Raw genomic sequence first — 20,343 nt, forward strand, 5'->3', positions numbered from 1 at the left:
CATGTAGGATTTTCCCGCTCACACCGCCGCGGGACCACATGGCTCAAGCTGTATACTGTTTTTGTATATCCTTTGTTATCAAATCCACAAGTTCATCAAAACATGCGATGGTCATTCTATAATAGAATCGCCTTTTGTCTTTTTATAGATCCGGCATAAGTGTATGGTACTCGCCAAATAAATTTATAATTTGATAATTTCATGGACCCAAATGGACCGCTCTCTTGCACCTTCATCTTTCTCTGCTGTTTCTAGCAAGAGCAAAGCTTTTTTTTCTTGTGGCCTCAGATTCAGAACTTGAACACATAAATTTATAATATAAGCATTCACTAAACACAACCACCCTGTAGCAAAGCTGAAAATGAGCTGAGGGGAGGAGTCGTCCTGCTTTCCGCTGCCTGCCGCTTAGGTGTGGGTTACATCTTTCCCGCTACGTACTGCTGCTGCTGGCTACCACCGGTCCCTCACCCACTTCCGCTCCCGCCGCTGTCCTGTTTCGATGTGGACGAGCCTTTACCGCATATCTACCACCAAATAAACTGATAACTCTTTCTTCAGTTATAATTTTTCTTAAAAAAAAAAAAACAACATGGCTCCTGAAAAAGGGTGTATTTTTGACCATCCAGAGTAGATACAACAAGACCAATCTGTTAGATTAATTTTATATGCGAACAAAACCAGAGTTTGGTCTATTCCCTAACAAAAAATTTAAATAATGTCAATGGAATAGAAAAATAGAAAACTCAAAATAATAAATACAAAGGCTAATCCATTAAAAGACCATTGATTCTGATTCTGAACAGTATAGGAATAAATTCTACGATGTGAGATTTTTAATATCTTTGCTATTCTATTTTAGCTGTCAACAAGATCTATAGAGCCTTCTTTTGGTTTGTTGTTTGGAGACCTCCTTAAACAGCTGGAAGTCACAACTACAGGAGCAGCTGTTATAATGAGCACTTTGGATGCTGTCATTAACTTCTCAGGTAAGGATTAGTTGCAGTGACTTTGGATACTGCAAGTAGGCTTGGATTAGAGTACATGATGCAGGTTGCATACTTTAAGGCTAAAGATGAAGGCTGATGATGTATGAAGGCTGTATAAATGAATGAGATGACAGCACTGGCTAAGATCAGTGTAAAACTTGTGATGCAGTTGAAAAAGTTCACTTCCTAAAACTAAAACACAAAACCCGTTTACGTTCAAAATTTAACTTGACAAACATCCTTTCCCACTTCAACAATGCTTTTGGTAACTCTGCATCCACTTATCAAATAGAGAGATGGAGAACAATCGGTTATCGACACACTTTTTGACAGTCAAACTCAAGTCCACATTGTCTTGACCAATAAAAACCGAAGACATAGAAAGTCAGCCAAGGAACTATAGATTCATTGAGACAGTCTACTAGTAATTATTATATTTGTCGTTTATGTCTAGAATTCCTGGTTCAGTCACGAGTCTGATAGTGTTTTTTTTTTAATGGCCTGTTGCCTTTAAAGGCAGATTAAATGTTATAGTATAATGTAGTTTCAGTGGAAATATAATCAAAATATTGAATTTGTATTTGTTTACCTTTAATTTTCCTTAATACAGTAGAATTATCCTTTTTTATTAGGTATCTTGTTCAATTTAGGGTTTTGAGCCCTCAGTCTGTGTGTTGCTGTCTCCTGGTTAGGAAAACAATAAAAACCACTTTTGGCTGATATTCAGACCTAAATGTTCTTCACAAACCATACTTTGTAAGCCAGGCCTGGACACCCTATTATAGTAATTCTAACCATGACTCATGACTTCCAGGTTTCAGAACATGTCAATAACAGTTTTAAATTGTTTTTGTTTATTTCTTGCATAATCAGTTTTAAGAGGGTTTTGTTAAATCACTCATGGTTGTAAATAATTACGTATTCGGTATTCAACACACTCGGTACCAGGGCTGCTAGACCATAAATACACAGGTGTGTGACAAGTGGGAGAGATTGTGTTGATCCACATTTTTACGGAGTATCCATTTTGACCTTAAGCCATCATCAGGTTCTTGTCAATCACTAGGTTTATGACGATAGCCTAAGGTTGAAAAGTGTAAGCCTGCTCCGTAAATATTTGGATTGAAAATGACAGTAAGTAAATACAATATTTGATCATTCAACCTGTGCTTAAAATCTCACGTAATTTATGATCCTCCAATATACAGCCTTTGGGGTTTTATAAACAAAATTGAATTTTACTAGGGTACTCTTTATTTAATTTGGTCCACTCTATGATCAACTGTTTTTATTGTAATCCATGAAACACCACTGTCTTAGTAATACAACGGTTTTCTAGGATTCTTCGTGGGGCCACTGATCAAGAAGTACTCCTATCGCAAGGTCGGTTTCCTGGGAGCCATCCTCAGTGCCACAGCTCTAACAGCCACGGCCACAGCTAGTAGTATGACCCATATACTTCTCACATACAGTCTCATGGGAGGTTAGTAGTGATACGTTGTAAATTATAGCTAGAGTTGTAGAAACACTTTATTAATCTATAGTCACCATTCTAAGAGGGGGTTGGTATCTTCTTACACTAACTTCTATTCAATCACAGAGTAGACGTCTATCTTTAATCTGTGATTTAATGTAGTTAAATGCCTGGAGTACAATCAAGTTATTCTGGTTTTTGCTGGATCACTGGTTTTTATTCAAAAGGTTCATTTTAAGTACAAAAATCTAAGTACCGGTACATGTTCTGTTAGAAAACTTAATTTCAGGTTTGAAGTGACTTGTATTATAACCACAATCAGGAATGACAAAGTATTTCTGGTATATTAAACTTTCTTCATATAAAACTATGGCTATATTTTTTTGTAGCTGGATGTCTCTTCCTGCCAAGGAAGTCTGCAACACATCTTACTGTACGGTATCATTTATTTGTTTCAAGAGGTTGGGCGTCATCTTGTAATTTCTTTATCCACTTGAGTCTCAAAAGGGTTGTACGTATCACCTAATGATTTGATTTAATTAAGTGCCAACCAGGTATAAACACACAACATTGTTTTTTTCACAGTAAATCATGCTACTGACACACCTCCAGCCAGGATAGTGTTAGTTTTGGCTCAGGTTTATTCACCCAATAAAAATCAACATCTTATTACACATAGCAGCTCTGTAAACCTGGCAATAACAACAAAATAATTTTTAACAGGTCTAGGTTTCGGACTGGCGACAGCAGCCACGTTCGTAGCCCTGAACAGTTACTTCGTGAAGCGCCGAGGACAAGCTGTAGGCCTAGCTATGGCAGGTACAGCACTGGGCTTCATGGCGATGCCTCAGGTTATCAGCAGACTTCTGGAGGAGTTTGACTTCCGAGGTACAATGCTGATCCTGGGAGCGCTGGGACTCCACGCCCTGGTGGGAGCTGCCATGCTGCAGCCTGTCAAGTGGCATATGAAGACTGTTGTTGTGGAAGAAGAAGGCCTCCTGGGGGAGAAGGTGAGGTTCAAGGATTCAAGAGTTTTAATTAATTAAGACGTGAATAAAAAAAATCCTTTGATTATAAAGAAGTAGAGTGAAGTTCAATTTTTGGGAACTCCAGAGCGCTTCTACACCACTGGATAAAAATTGACACATTTAAAGTCTTAACAACCACTATCAGGTAGAGAATAAACCTCTGAACTTTAACATCCATTAATATAAAATACCAAAATTACATTGTCAAATAATTCAAACACTTACATACTAATTTTGTATTCCTGGTTTTTCTGTAGGAAGCCAACAAGGTTCCAGGCAAGGCAGTAGGAGATGACGGCAAAGAAGTATCATCTTCACTACTTCTTCTTCCTCGCACTAACAGTGTTGCGTCGTCAGTAGCCACAAATTTCCAAAGGCAGTGCAGTCAACGCAACATACCTCGGAACAGGTACCTTGCTAGTCCCTTTCTCTTTTTAAGTTGGTAGTTACAAAGTTTATCAGTAGCTTGTAAGACCGTACGTTTACGTCGCGGCGACTTCGCGAACACGAGCACGGGCGCGGACACGTGACGGTCACCTGTAGGGGATCACACTAGTACTGTCTTTGTTCACTGACCTACTGCCGAGAAGGGTTGGTTTTGCAGGATGAGTGTCTATGCTTGATTGGTTCTTACAACAATTAAAACATATGACTATAAATTTAAATAATTTAACCAAACAAAACAGTCTTAGCAATAAATAAAAACCAATCCCTCAGCAAACGTTCTTTTAAGCTGGGATTTCCTAGGCGTGGAAGCTGAGCGTGGAGAGAAGAACGCAGAGAGCGGACTCCTCTTGTCTTAGGTAATTTAATGTTACTGTTTTCCTAGAAGCGGAGTGAAATGCCATGTTAATCGCTTTTCCGCCCTCTGCTCTCCGCCTTCCACGCTCCTCATCTATGTCTAGAAAAACCTGGCTTTAAATAGATTTTGATCTGACTGACTGGTCATATCATGAAAGTGCCGATAGCTGAGTTGAAATATTAAGCCTAGTTCTTGGTTTCAAGTAAGACACAAGACACATTTTTGTAAAATTAACCATGTGAAAAGCACCCTTTGTCTATTTTGACTTCAGATTGGTGTCATGCAACAGCTGTACTGTAATGACTAATACAAGATGAGTAGAAAACTGAATTTTTTGGAACTCAAATGGTAAATAAAGATTTTTGAAACGATTAAAACATTCTTTTTGTAAAATACATTTTTGTTATTGGTATTGTTAATAATCACTGAGTTTAAGCCTCTAGTTAGTCACGTGAATAAAGGAACTTTCATAACTTTTTAGAAGTTTTAGTTGTTATTTAAACCTAATTTGTTTTACATATTTAGATTTTTAAGTACAAAAAAAGCTTTATCTGAAGCTATAATTTTTTTTAAGCTCGAATGCCAGTTTTGCTCGGAGACGGAAAACCTCAGTGATCTCGAACGTCTCACACCTAGATCTAATGGGAAGCACCATGCACGTACATGTTGTAAGTACTGTAGTTAAATTTCTGATAGTTACTATTAACTTAGTTAGTATGTAACCAATATGTAATTTATCTAAAGTAAAATTCACTCTCAAATTAGGTAAAACTAGGCTACTACATGTTTAACACACATCCGTTTCAGATTATAAAATAAAATCTTACTAGCATTATTTAATCTTTTAGCTTCATAAAAAAAATATAATTTCGTGTTATATGTTTGTAATTTGTATTACCTTCTGACCTTTCAAACTTTGGTTTGGCCAAGGGCCCAGTCCGGTATAGTTGGGTAATATAGCACCATCTTTGTTTTATGTTATGTTCATGATTTAAGTTAAGTTGTATGTAAATATTTATTTGTTTTTGTGTCTTTTTAGCTTTGACATTATTGCACATGCAACAAACCGAATGAGTCAGCAGTTTTTTATGAAAATCTTGATTAGAGACCATTTTGAGATGATCTAATTCCTCAAGCTCTTTATCTCTCAGTACCAATCAAGTAAGCAAATTTAATTTTAACCGAATAATTTTGCTGTAGGAAACAGACAGTGAGTATGAAGACGACCATGAAGAATGCACTTGCAAGCACACTGATGTCGAGAACGGTGTGGTCAAATCAAACAACAACACGATCAAGAAGAAACTAGTGGAACGGGAGAGGAGGAACTCAAAACGAGCCGAGCAAACATTTTGGCAAAAAGTGGTCAGCGTGATGGACTTTGACTTGTTGTTAGACATGAGCTACTTGAACATCCTCTTCGGATTGTCCATCACGTACATCGCAGAGTTGAATTTCAAGTTGATTATCCCTTTCTTCATGGCCAACCTTGGATACACCAAGAGGGAGACTGCTCAGGCGCTCAGTGTGATGGCGATAGCCGACATTACAGCTCGTATAATCATGCCTCCCATTTACGATAGACTTTCGTTCTCCCGTCGAAGCACTCTGATTGTTGGTCTAGTTTGTGTCGCAGTTGCTAGATCAGGTATGTGATCTTTTACAAATATAGAACAACGTATTTTTGCTTTAACATGTGGTTATAAGTATTCATGTATAAATTTATATGGAATGTGAAATATCTGAATAACCCGGAGACACCCATTTTAACCTAGAGTAGACATGCAGAACACTAACACTGAACTTCCACAACAACACTGGAGTAGACGTAGAGCCAATCTATTCTGGTTATCCAGATATGTTAAAAACACATCCTTCTTTATGGCAAAAATTAAAGAATTTACATTAGATAGCATATAGATAGACACAGGGGTGCCCAGAGGGGGGGTACTGTGGCGCATTTGCGCCACAGGAATTTTTGGGGGGGACTATTTTTGAGGGGATTTTGGGGGGGGGGAGTTTTTTTGCTAGCTGTCATAATGAATGTATAATTTTGTATAAGCAGCCCGAAAAAATGTGTCTAAGTAGCTCACTATCAACACCAACAACATTTTGCCGTTCGTAATTAAGATTGCTTCTAAGAATGGTAAATACGCACTTCGTCATACAATCCTTAACATGTCAGTGTCAAATTTTACTAGCTACATATGTTTTGGTGGTTCTTTAACTCCAACATCGTCAGGATTTACAAAAGATCCCCTTCTGGAGGTGTCGTCAGAATACGTTACAAACATTTAACACAACACACGAAACGATTACAGATATGCCTATCAATTCACGCGTGTACATTGCCGTCGGCAGGACTGGAAGTAGGCCTAAACTGAATCTCAGGTTCATGTTATGACGGACCGACGTGGTCTTTGGATTGTCGTCTGCGTTTTCAACAGCTGATATTGGACTATTGTAGTGACTGAGAAGAGTGTTGAAAATATAATGGATTCATAATTAATTGAGTGTTTTCACTCAAAAATTTTGTGCTGTCTCCAGTTTTATGTATGTATATATTTCAAACCCCTCAAAGTATTTAATAAATTTCCTTTCGTGCAGTACTGTAGAATTTTGAGACCATCACTTTATATCCAGCAAATAAATTGGTTATTATTTTCAATAATTTTGAATGGAAAACTCAATTATGAATCCCATTATATTTTCAACACTCTCCTCCGTCACTACAATAATTAGTCCAATATCAGCTTTTGATAACACAGACGACAATCCAGTGACCACATCTACCATAACCAGATTCAGTTTACTTCCAGTCCTGCCTGCGGCAATATACACGTGTGAATTGATAGGCCTATCTGATCGCTTTGTGTTTTTGTACAACCGGATTGTCTGACAAGATGCGTTTCTAACATTATTATTCATAAAAGACAATCCTGGGGCTATCAAGATGAATTATAAGATTACTTCGTCACAAAAACCTTTTGTACTGGTGGCAATTATTATAAGGTATTGTGGGTATTTTGCCCGGCGATTTTTGTAGAAGGCAGCCTGGGAGTGGCGAGCAACAAGTCAGTTTTATTTCAAGACTCTGTCTATAATTTTGAAACAAGATACTTTTTCCAAAATATTATTAATGCACTCAAATGCGGATTGAATTCTTAAGCCCTGTAAAAATTAACGCCACCTAATATATTGTACAGTTACAGTACACTGTGTTGGAGTAGAGTAATTCACCGAGTATATTGTTGAATGTTTTGAAGACGTTGTCTACAACAAACGTTGTCAGACGTTGGCTGACAACACAAATTCGGAATTGTAAATTGAAAAACTTCTAATTCAACCATAAGTTAGATATAATGATGTATTGTTAAATGACGTTTCCTATTAAACATTTAATTTTGCTTATCAGCAAGTTTGTTTTTTGTACCTCCAAGTTTACTAAATACTTGAAATGCTCGTTCTATGAGGTAAAGGGGAAATTGTCAGATAAATTGGTGGGGGAGGGTAGGTTTAAATAGACTACAGCATAAATTGGGGGGGGGGGGGATTGCGCCTCTGGGTTTGGGGGGGATGGGCACCTCTGGATAGACAATGAAACCTAAATTGTACTAATAGTGACAAACTGTAGCTTCTTACAGGTTGGTAACCTGTATACAGTGCTTCATGTTTAAAACCATAGACAAAAAGAATTAAATATACACTGTCAGCCGTGCTGCGGTTACCATGGTTACCATAGATTCTGACGCACACTGCTGGGAGCGCCGTGTAGCTACGTAGCGCGTACGCCGTATCTACATGGCGCTCCCAGTGGTGTGTGCCAGAACCTATGGTATCCGCAGCACAGCTGACGGTCTATATTTAATTCTTTTTGTCTATGCTAAAACTAAAAGGTATGGATTGAATAATTTAGGATGGCACTTGCCCATTATAACCCTTTCCCCTCCTACCTCACTCTGGTTATTTTGTACATTCATCTCAAAATTACCATGAGATCTGTCCTTTCGTATTCAGTAGAAGAGTGATGGGGAAGGCTCAATGTCTCTCTCGCAATATCCTCCCTACAAGTCTTAATTAGTTAACCAGTCTTAATTGACATGATCTCTACCAAATTTGAAATGACAGCTATGACCCCTCCTCTCAATCCTCCTTTACTTGTATGATTACCTTCCTCCGTAAACAATTTATTCTTTAGATTTAATAAAAGACGTTAAAAAATTTCAGCATCAGTCTGTAAAAAGATTTCACATTTAAACATGAAATAATCCTTTGGTAGAGAGACTGCCTGGAACAGTTTCTATACGACCCCTCAAAACAAATGGTCTTGGTTAAAGAAAACCAGCTGATCTAATTCAATAACAAATCCCTAATCTCATCCAATCTACACTCATCCTACACTCGCTTTGCCTAAAAACCGCACCCTGGTTTGTCGGCATAGTATAAATCCACTCTGATCTAATTCAAGCTTTGCCTGTATCAAATGTCTTTTCCTAGCCTCACCGAGCATTTTTGTCAGTAAAGATATTGTTGCAGTGTTGGCTGAACAAACCTCCTGGACTAATCTGATGGTTGCTCTGGTCATCCATGGATTCTTCCGAGGATTTGCTCTAATCAACTTTCCTCTGGTGATATCGGAGGCTGTTGTCCCGGAGAAGTTTCCGGCTGCCTTTGGTTTGTCGATGGTCTCCAAAGGCATCTTCATAGTCGCTTTGGGGCCCGCTGCGGGTTAGTTCACCAATCTTATGACTATTACCAAGATTTATTGTGTGTCCAGGGGCTTTGTCTGGTGTAGTAGTCGTTCAGGCAAGGTTTGTTGCTATAAGTGATTTATAGTTCTGAAGGTTTGGCTTTTAATTTCTGCAGGATGTTTGATGATGCTATGTGTTAATGGTTCACAAGCCATCATGAGTTCGACATTTGTAAAATCTTATTCAGTATGTACCTCTTAGAAAAAAAGTAATTATGACTCTTTAAAAAAAAGACAACTCCCAACCATAAACATAGTAACTAGTAATTAGGAAAATCCGTTAGTATCATTCCACCATGTAAACTTTAGTTTACGTTAAAGCTAAACACAAAAAAATATGTTATCTAAATATTTACACTTATAGTAAACTCTCTCTTATCCCAACTCCTCGAGTCAGCGACCAGTCTGGATAACGGGTTTTCCGGTCCAAACATGTGCAAGACACAGAAATCACTCAAAATGATGGGGACCATATGAATGTATTTATTTTAAGCCAAGTATGAATGGAGATGAGTGTAGGATGAGTGTCGCGATCTTGTAGTCTTGTTAGTGACTAAGGCCGACATATTCCTTAGACACAGCTGTTAATTAATAGCCCATACAGCCAATGGCAACAAAGAGATCTACAGTTTATCTACAGTTTATAGTGGGATCCGAACCACATTTTTGCCTTGTAATTAACGAATTGGTCTAATTATCAGGATACTGCAGATAGTCGTAGTACTCTCTAGTGCAGACGTTAACCCACACCAGGGAGCATCGCATCCACAGTTCATGCCTAAATATCCATAATTCGTGACCTAGTAGCTGGATTACAGGACGACGCCGACATTATTGGTTATCCAAAACGGTATTGCCAAATCTATTAAGTTTCTTAGGTGATTTTCTGATATAATATTAATTTCTAAGTAATTTTTTTTCTAGGTTGGATCAGGGATTTCACCGGAAGCTATACCATTTGTCTTCACGCTCAGTCTTTGATGATCTTGAGTTGTGTGATTGCCTGGACACTGGAGTACTTTGTATCCCCAAAACCAAAGCCGAAAGAAACTCAGTCAGAAGAGCCATCATAACACATGTTATTATTATTCCATGTGTATACTACTTGAAGAAACATAGGGTACAAAACGGTGCTACTTAACCCGATGTTTTTATAAGTATTAACAAAACTTATGTGTAATGTTATTGAATAATGCAATGTTATGGATGAATTGAATACAAAATACAGTACCTATACCATTTCCATAACTGAGAGTAAGTATGAGATCATAAAATCCATTAACAAAGAAATATATTTTTAATGGTCATAACAAAACTTGTGACAACTTCCTATTTTAGTGGTAAACTGATATAGTAATTGATGGATGTCCTCTATCTAAGGATGTGTATTTTAATTTTTTAAGAAATCTCAAATAGGTACTAGTTCTGGTTGAAAACCAGAAAAAATACATATACAAACCTAGTTATTTATTACAATAAGTAAGATGGTTTTATCCATCTACAAGTAGAATTGTTATTTCTTCATTTGAGATAAAAATTGTTGTAAACATTGTGTTCTATCACCCTTGATTAAGTAAGTAAAAATACAATGCAGTTTCCACATTAATAACTAGTTAAGATGTAAAACAACTTTAAAACTGTTCAGTATTTTCATTCCATGCTAGATCAAATAGTTAACCCTTTACAATAAAATAGTATAGAAGAATCCATTTTATACTACCTTGTTCTGAAAAATAAGGTAATACCTAATTGAATACTTAAAACTTTGTCATGAATATTAGTAACTCACATTGAGTAAAACTTAAATATCATTCTTTAAACTGTGCCTTAATCTTAGACTTATCACGATAGACTATGATTTTACTGAGTACTGATAATATTTTGCAATATCAATTAGAAAAGATTTGTTCAAATATACCTTAAGCAGTAAAAATGACTAAAATGGTTTTAGATTATATAATGTTGAAAGTTTTACCGATGTTATAAGATCTATTTTATTCTTGAGTTTGGAAACAAAATTTACAAGTGAAATTGCAAGTTATATCATAGCCAATTTAAATATTATACAGTTTAAATATAGTGTAATACTGTTATTTCTTGAAATTTGATTTAGACAACACAGTAATTTTGAGGTTACCTTAATCTATGTTGTCAAATTAAGTAATGGGCAGGCTATTTGTTTTGAAAAAAATTACGTCATTTCAGAATAAAAAAGTAGGTAGGACTTAAGTTTCATATAATTTGAGACCTCAATCATGAAAATGGGTTGGGTAGAAGAGCCAAACAAACTCGGAAAAGAAAAACCATTTTTTTTTTATAGGTATATAAGATAATTTCTGCACTCTATAGTTATTTATTTTACAACAAAAACTCTAAATCTCTAACAATGCATTTTATGTGAAAAGCTATACTTTGTAAAACAATGTTGTTTATATCAAATCATTGATTATAAAATGGTAAAATTTGTGTATTCTTCCGAATATTTATTCTTTAAAACTTGTGTTATCTTGTAACTTGTTTTTAAATGAAATTATTCTATATTGAATTATATGTGCCTGTGATTTATGTATGTGGTATTAAAGTAGAATAAGTATATAATAAATTATTTTGTTTATTTTATTATTTATAAATCAAAACTACCTACTCTTAAAAATAGGCCACATGAACTTTAATAAACATTTGTACTCTGGTTTTGTTTTTTTAAATAAGGTAACTTCAATACAATGAGGAAATGGAAAAAGTCAACAAACATGTAAAAAGACAATCACTTCCAAGAAAAAAACGTAACAATTTGGAGCATTTTATCATCACTTTAAAGTATATGCAAGACTGTAACCTTTAATAAAACAAAACTCTCAACTGCTTTCTATAACTTACTTATACTTTATACATCAAAACTCTCAACAACAAAAAAACCAACCTTCCTTTTCCACTTAAAACCATTGTTGCCCCTCTACAAAATATTATTCACCATGACAACCGAAACATACAAAACGTAAACAATAAACATAAACCAAACTATTAGTCAGCTGATGGTTCACAACTTTTCTCGCTCTCCTTACCCCCTTCATAGACAAATAGAATAAATATAGACCGTCAAAGGAACATTTCGGCACCCACCGCTAGGAGTGCCGTGTAGTTACGGCGAACACCGCTGCAGCGTCTGCTGGTAGCATACCGCTCCCGCGCTCCTCGCCTGCAGCGGTGTAGGCCCTAACTACACGGCACTCCCAGCTGTGGGCTCCGGAACATATGCTAACCATAGCACTGCTGCCGGTCTATATTTATTCTATTTGTCTAAGTCCCCTTTTGAAAAGTTTAAAATTATTAAATTAGCTGAAAGTAATACATTTGTATGACTTTTATGTAAATAGAACAAATATACAAATAATTTAGACTTGGCAACGAGTGTATACAATCATTTAAATAGAAATTGTGTATAATATACACATTTGTGTGTCTCAAACAAGTAAGTGAGGAAAGTGAATTCTGTGCTGGCTTAGTGTTATAATTATGCCAATTCCATCATAAAAAGATAACCTGTTTTTTGCTTAGGTACACAATCTGCAAGTGTACAGTAGTACCCTCTAGAACTATTCTTGAGCTCCTACTTATATCATCATTATCTGTATCTAAATTTTGAAAGATTTTTATCCCCGGGCTTCAAAACAAATATAATATGTCTTAACATCATTTTTTTATTCACAGAACCATTTTTATAACTCATGCACTTAAATAAGAGTTGTCTGATTAATGTTTCTGGCTATATTGATAGCTACACAACCCCATTAAGACATACAGGGTATACGCTTTTCTATATGTGAAAATTAAAAATAAAACGACATTGATTATTAGAACCCAGTTTTATTAGGTACTTTTATGTTAACAAAATATAGATAGTTGGTAAACAATATCACACCAACAATCTCAAACTACATAAATAGAAAAAGTAACATAAATGTAAATAATATAATAGATACAATCACAAAAATAATATTCAAATAATTGTACTACAACCATTCTATACAATCTACTATCGGCCCACTTAAACACTTTTAAAGCTCTTAAAGTAAATTTCCTGAGTACTAATCTCATCCAAACTGCATCCTCTCCTAACAAATATAAAGTATAACTAAGCTTGTTTGTCTTCGGTGGCGGCCCCTGAAATACGGCTGTGCGGGGCCCTTAACCCTTTGAGTGCCAACGTCCGGGGAACCGGACGTTTTTAAAACGAGCCAAAAGTGGCGACGTCCGGCTGACCGGACGTTTCGTAATGATCGAACAGTTGTCATAACAACCGAATGGATACTCGGATTCTTTTAACCCATATATTAACATTGAGTCGAAAGTTACTAGATGCGATACATCGATTTTCGTTGGTCGAAATATCGAAAATTCGATTTTTACGAAATTTTAACCTAAAAATCGCCAGATCGCGCTCGGCATTTTTAGCGCGACCTTCGGGAAAAATCATCGGCATTTTTTGAGCGTTACTTTTATTTCTCGCCTGGCACTCTAAGGGTTAAGAAGCGTGGGACCCCAGGTGTGATCGCCTCTGCTTGGTTTTAACACATCGGGAATGCTTAGCTATAAGATCATCTTTACCATAAAATGGTATCATAAAATAAGTTCAAATAATCCATATAGAACAGACATTCAACATCTTTGCGAAAACATAAAAATTAATTTCCCTCTCCAAAACAATACAACACCTACTCCAACACTAAAGAATAAAACCGTTAACTTTAATTTTTACAACAAAAAACACTTCAAACTTTCCAACTTCAAACAATCTCCTTAACGCACGTGTTACAGGTAAACGTAAGTCCTACACGTTATCTCGCCTTGAGTTTCCGCTCATGCAGAGTGACAGAGTTACAGATGTCGTCTGCACACATGTCTTTGTCCCCCCAACCCCAGACACTGTGAGGGAAGGGGTTGGTGTAAGTACCATCTCCTGTTCTCTTGGCTCTTTGTTGTACCATTTTGAGCGAGGCGCTCTTCAGGTCGTGAGCCCAACCCATCTTGGCGCAGAAGTCTATGAACCTGTAAATATAGAGAACCGTGAGAATGGGGCGTTAGTCCATTAGCTGACATGATCGTAGCTATGAAAATGCAGTTGACATTTTTTGGAGTATTGCCTGAAGAAAGTATGTTGAGAGAAGTTGAAAAAAACCCAGGCACTATTGGTACATATCAAAATATAGACCCTACAGTTTTTGTTTTACAGTTATTGAACATCTTGTATTAACTATGTGTGTTATTCAATGACTCATGCAGTTTCCAGGTAAGAAAGTAACTGCAGTAAGGGGCAACTTAATATGGGGGGTAGCACATTCCTTGTCTCTCTCTCCTCTACACACATTTTCCAGATCAGGGTAGTAACCTGGTTTCTTTCCATATCATGCTGGTCTACTTGCCAGGCTGGCTCTTGTGTTTGCAGTCTTAAAATACAGGGTACAGGTTAAAACTGTGTTTGGCACCTTCCTGGCTGCCCTATTAGACAGTAAATTTCCCGTTGGCCGTAGTGTAGTGCCACTCGGGTCCGTTGTCAGAAAAACCATACTGGTGTCTTGACAGGACCACTATCATTGTGGATGATGCCTAGCGTAAAACACAATCATTCAGGAGGTTAAAGCTCACACCAACAATACTTCACAACGAAAAAAAAACTACTCTCAGGACAACCATCGCCATTTCATTGAAAAGTATTAAAGTATTAAAAGTAACCATATAGTTACGTAGATTTGAAATATATAGAGATTCCAGATATATTTCTCCAAGAATCTTCCGGACTTTCACTGTTTACCTTGTGGTGAAGTTGAACCTAAAGTATCCGAGCTCGGATGACCGGTAGTCCCAGGGGAACGCATGATGGTAGTTGTGCCATCCTTCACCCAGTGTCATCACTGCTACTGTGACGTTCTCCCTTGGCTCCATGTTGCTGAAAGAGTAAGAAAGTAAGTACATTCACTCTAGGTACAACCTTTGACTATTGAAATAACTAGACATTAAATCCCCATGTTAAAATTGTCACCAGTTTTTAAAATTTACGTAGTTGAGTTGAGCGACCGACAGATTGCGCTGATGTAAGAGTAAGTTACCGTTTTCTGTCAAATATGCAGACATTTTAGTTTTTAACCAAGTAAAACTGATTAGGACGACTTATTGTAAGCTATAACTACTATCTCAGTAACAAAAATAAGGCAGGGAATAGAATTTTAGACACTAGCGCAATCTGTGACTGGCTCCCAGAGCTATGATCTTTTATGAGCTTTTTTTATAATAAACGGTATCAGCAATCTGACTCATACTTTCTCTCATTAGCTTGTCAATAACCTAATGGGTAAGCGGTGGAAGTGACTATGATATTTTATAGGGAAAATCACAAAAATTGCAATAACTTTTGAACCGTAATTGTTTTAGCAATGGGGGGGTTGCACTATTTTATATATAATTTAAAGGACCATAACATACTAATTTTAATCAAACTCGTTTTTTTTCTAAAATCAGATTTTTTGTGATTTTATGGGTTTTTATAGGAAAATAAAATAATTTACAATTACTTTTGAACCGTAATTTTTACGGAAATAGGATTTCTAAAATTTTTTTTCAGAATTAAAAGACTGTAACATACTCGATTTTTATCAAAATTGTTTGGGATATTTTAGAGAAAATCCGATTTTTCCCTTATTTCATGGGTTTTTATAAGAAAATCACCATTAAGAATCTAAATTTCAAAAAAATATAAGAACTCCTGGAGATATCATGGATAAGAACCTACATACCAAATATCATCAAAATCAGACTACAGGTGTGGTCTGTAGCTGTAATACATCCACACACACACACAGACATCACTTCGAAAACCACTTTTTTGTGTTCAGGGGGACCCAAAACGAATATATCCACTCAAAACTCAAACTCAAAAATTTTGTTGAATACTTTCTCTATACACTATGTATAGAGGGAGAAAGTACAAATTGACAACAGCTAGCTGGTCCATATACAGTAGATGGGATGTCTGTCTACTTCTGTTTCCAAAGGTCAATGTCAATGTGTTTGAAATTTGAAACATGTACAAATCAAATGTGAGGTCTCCATTTTTGGCACCTCAAATGTTAAAACTGTTAGGCTCAGTATGTATTTATGGAGGATAAGTGTAAAAAAGTAGTTTGCATCTTGAATGCAAGAGTTGCATTTTGCAGTGGCTGGTTCACATATTTCTAGACTACTCGACCCTAGCAGGGTGAGTCGCTAGCAGCATAGAAGACATTAAAGACAACGTGTAACAGACTAATGCGAAGGAAGACGAAAAAAATCTATATATTTACTATTTTCATGCAGCCACATTGATTACCTTTTAGCTGCACCAGAATTACTTTGAACAATAAGTCCAGGAATCAAACTCAACACTCAGGTTAAAACTGAGGCGGCCCTACATATAGGTGAACAGGGCGGTGCCTGGGGCCCACGCCTTTCAGGGGCCCCACACAGCCCGCTTCTGAACTTAGCCTTGGGCCGCCACTGAGATAGAAGTTAAACTAATTAATTAACTATAAATTGTTATAGGCAGTTGAGGTTTAAAAATATTTAAAGTAGCAAAGTAATTCTTGCATTTTACTTGTCATAAGGCCTGGCCCCGTAGAAGTGAGCTGCGCTGTTCACAAGCCACACGCAGTTGAGCAGGTAGACATATCTGAGCATTGCAGACACGTGGAAGGCGTTGTTCCACGTCTCGGACCAAAGTAGGACAGGAACTACCGTGGGGAAACCAAAACACAGCAGGGGCATCAAGTACTTGTAGTATCTGGGGAACAGTTCACCATATTATGGAATACCACAAGAGAATTGTCTCGTATAGATTTGAATAGCGGTTTGCAAATCCTAAAACGGAAACAAAGTATAAGTCTGTTTATAAAATGTTTACTATAGTGAGTTAAATAAGTTTGTAATAAGTTATGTCTTATTATCTAAAATTGTCTTGAATTCAATTTTGGCATTCCAGATATAGAATTGATTGATGACCAAACAGCAAAATGTATGTTGTTGAGAAAATCACGATATTATTCTTACAAACACTAGACAGAATGCTATTTATGCTGCACTTAAGCCAAGGGAAACAAAATCAACAAGAAAAGAAAGGGAGAAGAGGGTTTATCATGGGAAAGTAATTAAAAATCTGCTCACATACTTCCTCTGGAAGACGAGCACTGGATCTTGCAGGAGGTCGGACATGTCGATGGTCTTTCCCTTCTCAATTACGTCAGGATGTTTACGCAACATGAGCCACCCAACGTGGGAGAAGAAGAAGCCTCTCTTGGTGTTATGAGGATCTGCGTCGGTCTCGGAGAACTTGTGATGAACTCTATGGTTCCTGGCCCACTCGTAAACACTGTCCTACAAGAAGTAGTTGCGTTGTTATATTTATTTTTATTTTCTTAGTGTTAAAAACTAAATTTTTCTGAGATTTTAAAATTGTAGGTATAATTTAGGTAATATGAGGGTTCCCCATGAATTATAATCTACAAGCACCAGTAATGACCAAGCAGGCTGGTTCAACTTTGACAACAGCGATATGTTCTAGCAAGCTGGATCACTTTGTGACATAATAAATACTGTTTTATATTTTATTGATAAAAAATTGATGTAAAAGAAAATCAACACATTATTAGATGTCTATGGTTGAGGGGTCAGCGTACTTAGACGTTTTCAGTCCGTGAATGAAATAGCCTCAATCCAGTCCATGAATGTTTATAAATAAGTCTCTGCATGCTTCCAGTTCAGGTGGTTGGAGTTCCATTACCTGCCTAAACATATTCTACTGGTAAGAAATAATGTAGCAAAGGCACAAAGTTCAAGTAATTAGAAGATGATGTCTAACCATTGGTTGAATTGATCAAATACATTATTTACATTGTTTTGTAGGACCTCCTCATAAAAACTTATTTTTTTACTGCAGAAATATTTTTGTACACACCAATATCTGCTTTGCTTACCTCAAAAGCCATGCTGTTTAGTATCATTAGAGCAACCCTGAGACCGAAGTTGGCTTTGAAGGCTCGATGAGTCCAGAGTCGATGAGCCCCACAAGTAACTCCAAGACCAGACGCAATGAAAATGAATATGGCTGAAACATGCAACTCATTAAAGCATAGTATGAGTAACCAACCATGCGTACTTTGAAATCACACATCTCTTCATCATCTACTCTTCTCTTATACCAGTACCATAAACTGTAATTTAAGACATATTAGATGTAACAATCAATGGCAGTCGATTCTGACCAGCTAGTACTGCTAGGGGTTACCATCATCTAGGGGTACAGCTAGGGGTTATCATCAGGCCTGACCAGAGTCTGAGGAAATCAAAATGGCTCCCTTTCTTACAGCTTAGATAATTTTTTGGCAGATTAAATGATTTTATCGCGGTAATGCAATGCTATAAAAATCAATCATACTTACCAAACAGAATCGTTGCTAATTTTGCACTTGTCAGTGCGAGATATAACCCGTAGAGGGCTGCAAGATGGAAGTATCCCAAATATGCAACATTCTTCCAGACGATCTGCGCCTTGAACTTCTTCTCTCCCTCATAGTTCTCACTAAAATTGTCCGTCAGAGGTTTTTCACCCTGGCACCCTGTGATGCCATTGGGTGGAGTCGTTTGGGGAGGCATGTTTTACACCATTCTGGAAAAAAAATCGTTTTATTGTGGAACCTCGTTTTTTGGAACCGTGGTCTTTGGTTGAACTGGAAAAGTTATTTTAAAAAATAGGGATGCGTTGCAGTCCTCCGCCTTTAGAAATCAAAAAAAGCTACAGTTCAACTCAACTGAAGAAAATACAATTAAACATCAACACAGTTGAATTGAAGCAACACATGAAACATCGGACAGTGTTTTCACTAGTGTTCAACAATTCAACAAGATTGAAAGTTTCCTTTGCCTAAAGAATATATTCTTATTTATTAAATAAGAAAAATTTGAAAACTACAGTTTCAAAAACGAGTCAACAACTTTTTATATCTTAATAGAAAATTAACAATATTCAACTTGCCAGCATGGTTCTGATGTCGTTCTTTATCAAAAGACATAAACAAATTATGTTTTTTTTTTAGAATATTTGCAGCGCTTGTCTGAAACACTCAAGGGACATTTCCTCCTCAACTGACCTTTGTATTTCTCCATTTAATGGACTTTCATTAAATCCATTGAGTTCCTTATGAACTCTTTTACCCCAAGACTCGGTGATGCAATACAGATATTTACTTTCGTTTAAATTTATATCACATACACAGTTAGAGCTATATTTGAACTGCTTTAGTTGGTTAAAGGGTAAACCTTGGAATTATTTTGGTATAAGCCAAATATATTTGATGGGAGATTTTCAAATAACCAAACTTGTGTTTTTGGAAATTGGACCTTTTTTCCTTGGTTTTGCTCAATTGTTGTACCTATAAGTTGTGTATGAGTAATATAAATTAAAAATATTTAAAATATAATAATTCCAGGCACCTCAAAATAAATGTAATGGTCTTTCAAAAACTGTACGGCACAATGAAATTTTACTACACTTATATAATATTTACGTTTAAAAAACATATAATGGTTATTATTATTGGGATTTTCCTAATAAATATTTAATGAATTGTGTAAAAATCTAAATATCCAAATTTGATGAAAATTATACTTACAGTCCAGTTCTTAATGCTAGAGACACTAACGGAGCTCTAAAAACAATATAACTGAACATTTAAGCAGGTATTTGAAATTGAGATTTATTCAATTAATCAACCCAAGGGCAAAGTTTGTGCTCCGTTCTCAATTGGACTGTGAAACACGTGCCATGCGTACCTATTACGAATACACAACTACTTAAAACATCCTCCATAACGATGAGATCTTTTATAATACTGTGGGTTATATCTTTTAGCAAATTACCCATATAGGGAATAAGCCAAGGTAGGTTTCATGGTAAGACCATGACCTGGGACCGATTTACTTTTTTGTTTTGAGGTCCCCAGAGCCCAAAAACTCCCTCCGTTCACATTCATATAAATTTATATATGTGTCCGTTAGTGTGATAATTCAAGCAAAAACCATCCGATTTTGATGTAATTTGGTACAAACGTTTAAACCCAAGTTTATTCAAACAGGTTTGCAAACCAGCATCATCGTACCATGTGAACGGGGGCTTATGGGGTGAAAATAGATTTTCCCCATTTTTGACCCTAAAACACAAAACCTTCTTTCAAAACCAGCTTAAAAAATAAATAATTTTGTATATTGAAGTGTTGTTGTAT

At 36.4% G+C, this 20,343-nt stretch overlaps 2 protein-coding genes across 4 annotated transcripts in view; one reads left to right on the forward strand and one right to left on the reverse strand.

The window, feature by feature from the left end:
• Positions 1-11,654, forward strand: part of LOC128988374 (monocarboxylate transporter 12-B-like) — a 53,550-nt gene extending 41,896 nt beyond the window's left edge. For all 3 annotated transcript variants that reach the window (XM_054409616.1, XM_054409617.1, XM_054409618.1), the window contains 8 exons: positions 860-986; positions 2,326-2,469; positions 3,184-3,470; positions 3,746-3,897; positions 4,865-4,958; positions 5,491-5,938; positions 8,827-9,018; positions 9,965-11,654. In XM_054409616.1, coding sequence (XP_054265591.1) covers positions 860-986; positions 2,326-2,469; positions 3,184-3,470; positions 3,746-3,897; positions 4,865-4,958; positions 5,491-5,938; positions 8,827-9,018; positions 9,965-10,113 — 1,593 coding nt within the window. In that variant the 3' untranslated portion in view covers positions 10,114-11,654. The remainder of the gene's footprint in view (positions 1-859; positions 987-2,325; positions 2,470-3,183; positions 3,471-3,745; positions 3,898-4,864; positions 4,959-5,490; positions 5,939-8,826; positions 9,019-9,964) is intronic.
• A 1,236-nt stretch (positions 11,655-12,890) lies between these two features.
• LOC128988375 (acyl-CoA Delta-9 desaturase-like) lies at positions 12,891-19,769 on the reverse strand. Its single transcript, XM_054409619.1, has 7 exons — positions 19,735-19,769; positions 18,505-18,731; positions 18,040-18,170; positions 17,235-17,440; positions 16,665-16,850; positions 14,850-14,984; positions 12,891-14,086 (listed from the first exon to the last, which is right to left on the reverse strand). The coding sequence occupies exons 2-7, from the start codon at positions 18,716-18,718 to the stop codon at positions 13,876-13,878; spliced, it is 1,083 nt and encodes a 360-aa protein (XP_054265594.1). The 5' UTR covers positions 18,719-18,731; positions 19,735-19,769; the 3' UTR covers positions 12,891-13,875.
• Positions 19,770-20,343: the final 574 nt, after the last annotated feature.

This window comes from Macrosteles quadrilineatus, unplaced genomic scaffold (genome assembly GCF_028750875.1).
Source record: "Macrosteles quadrilineatus isolate MER2022 unplaced genomic scaffold, UCM_ALF_1.0 Scaffold_3__2_contigs__length_128488019, whole genome shotgun sequence".
In the NCBI taxonomy this organism is placed as follows: Eukaryota; Metazoa; Arthropoda; class Insecta; order Hemiptera; family Cicadellidae; genus Macrosteles; species Macrosteles quadrilineatus.

Bases quoted from the DNA above. Each gene is read 5' to 3' on its own strand.
- LOC128988375 (XM_054409619.1), bottom strand. From the start codon at position 18,718: ATGCCTCCCCAAACGACTCCACCCAATGGCATCACAGGGTGCCAGGGT. The intron at 18,171-18,504 runs GTAAGTATGATT...TGCATGTTTCAG, and splicing joins ATTAGCAACGATTCTGTTTG to CCATATTCATTTTCATTGCG. The intron at 16,851-17,234 runs GTATGTGAGCAG...ACTGTTCCCCAG, and splicing joins GTGCTCGTCTTCCAGAGGAA to ATACTACAAGTACTTGATGC.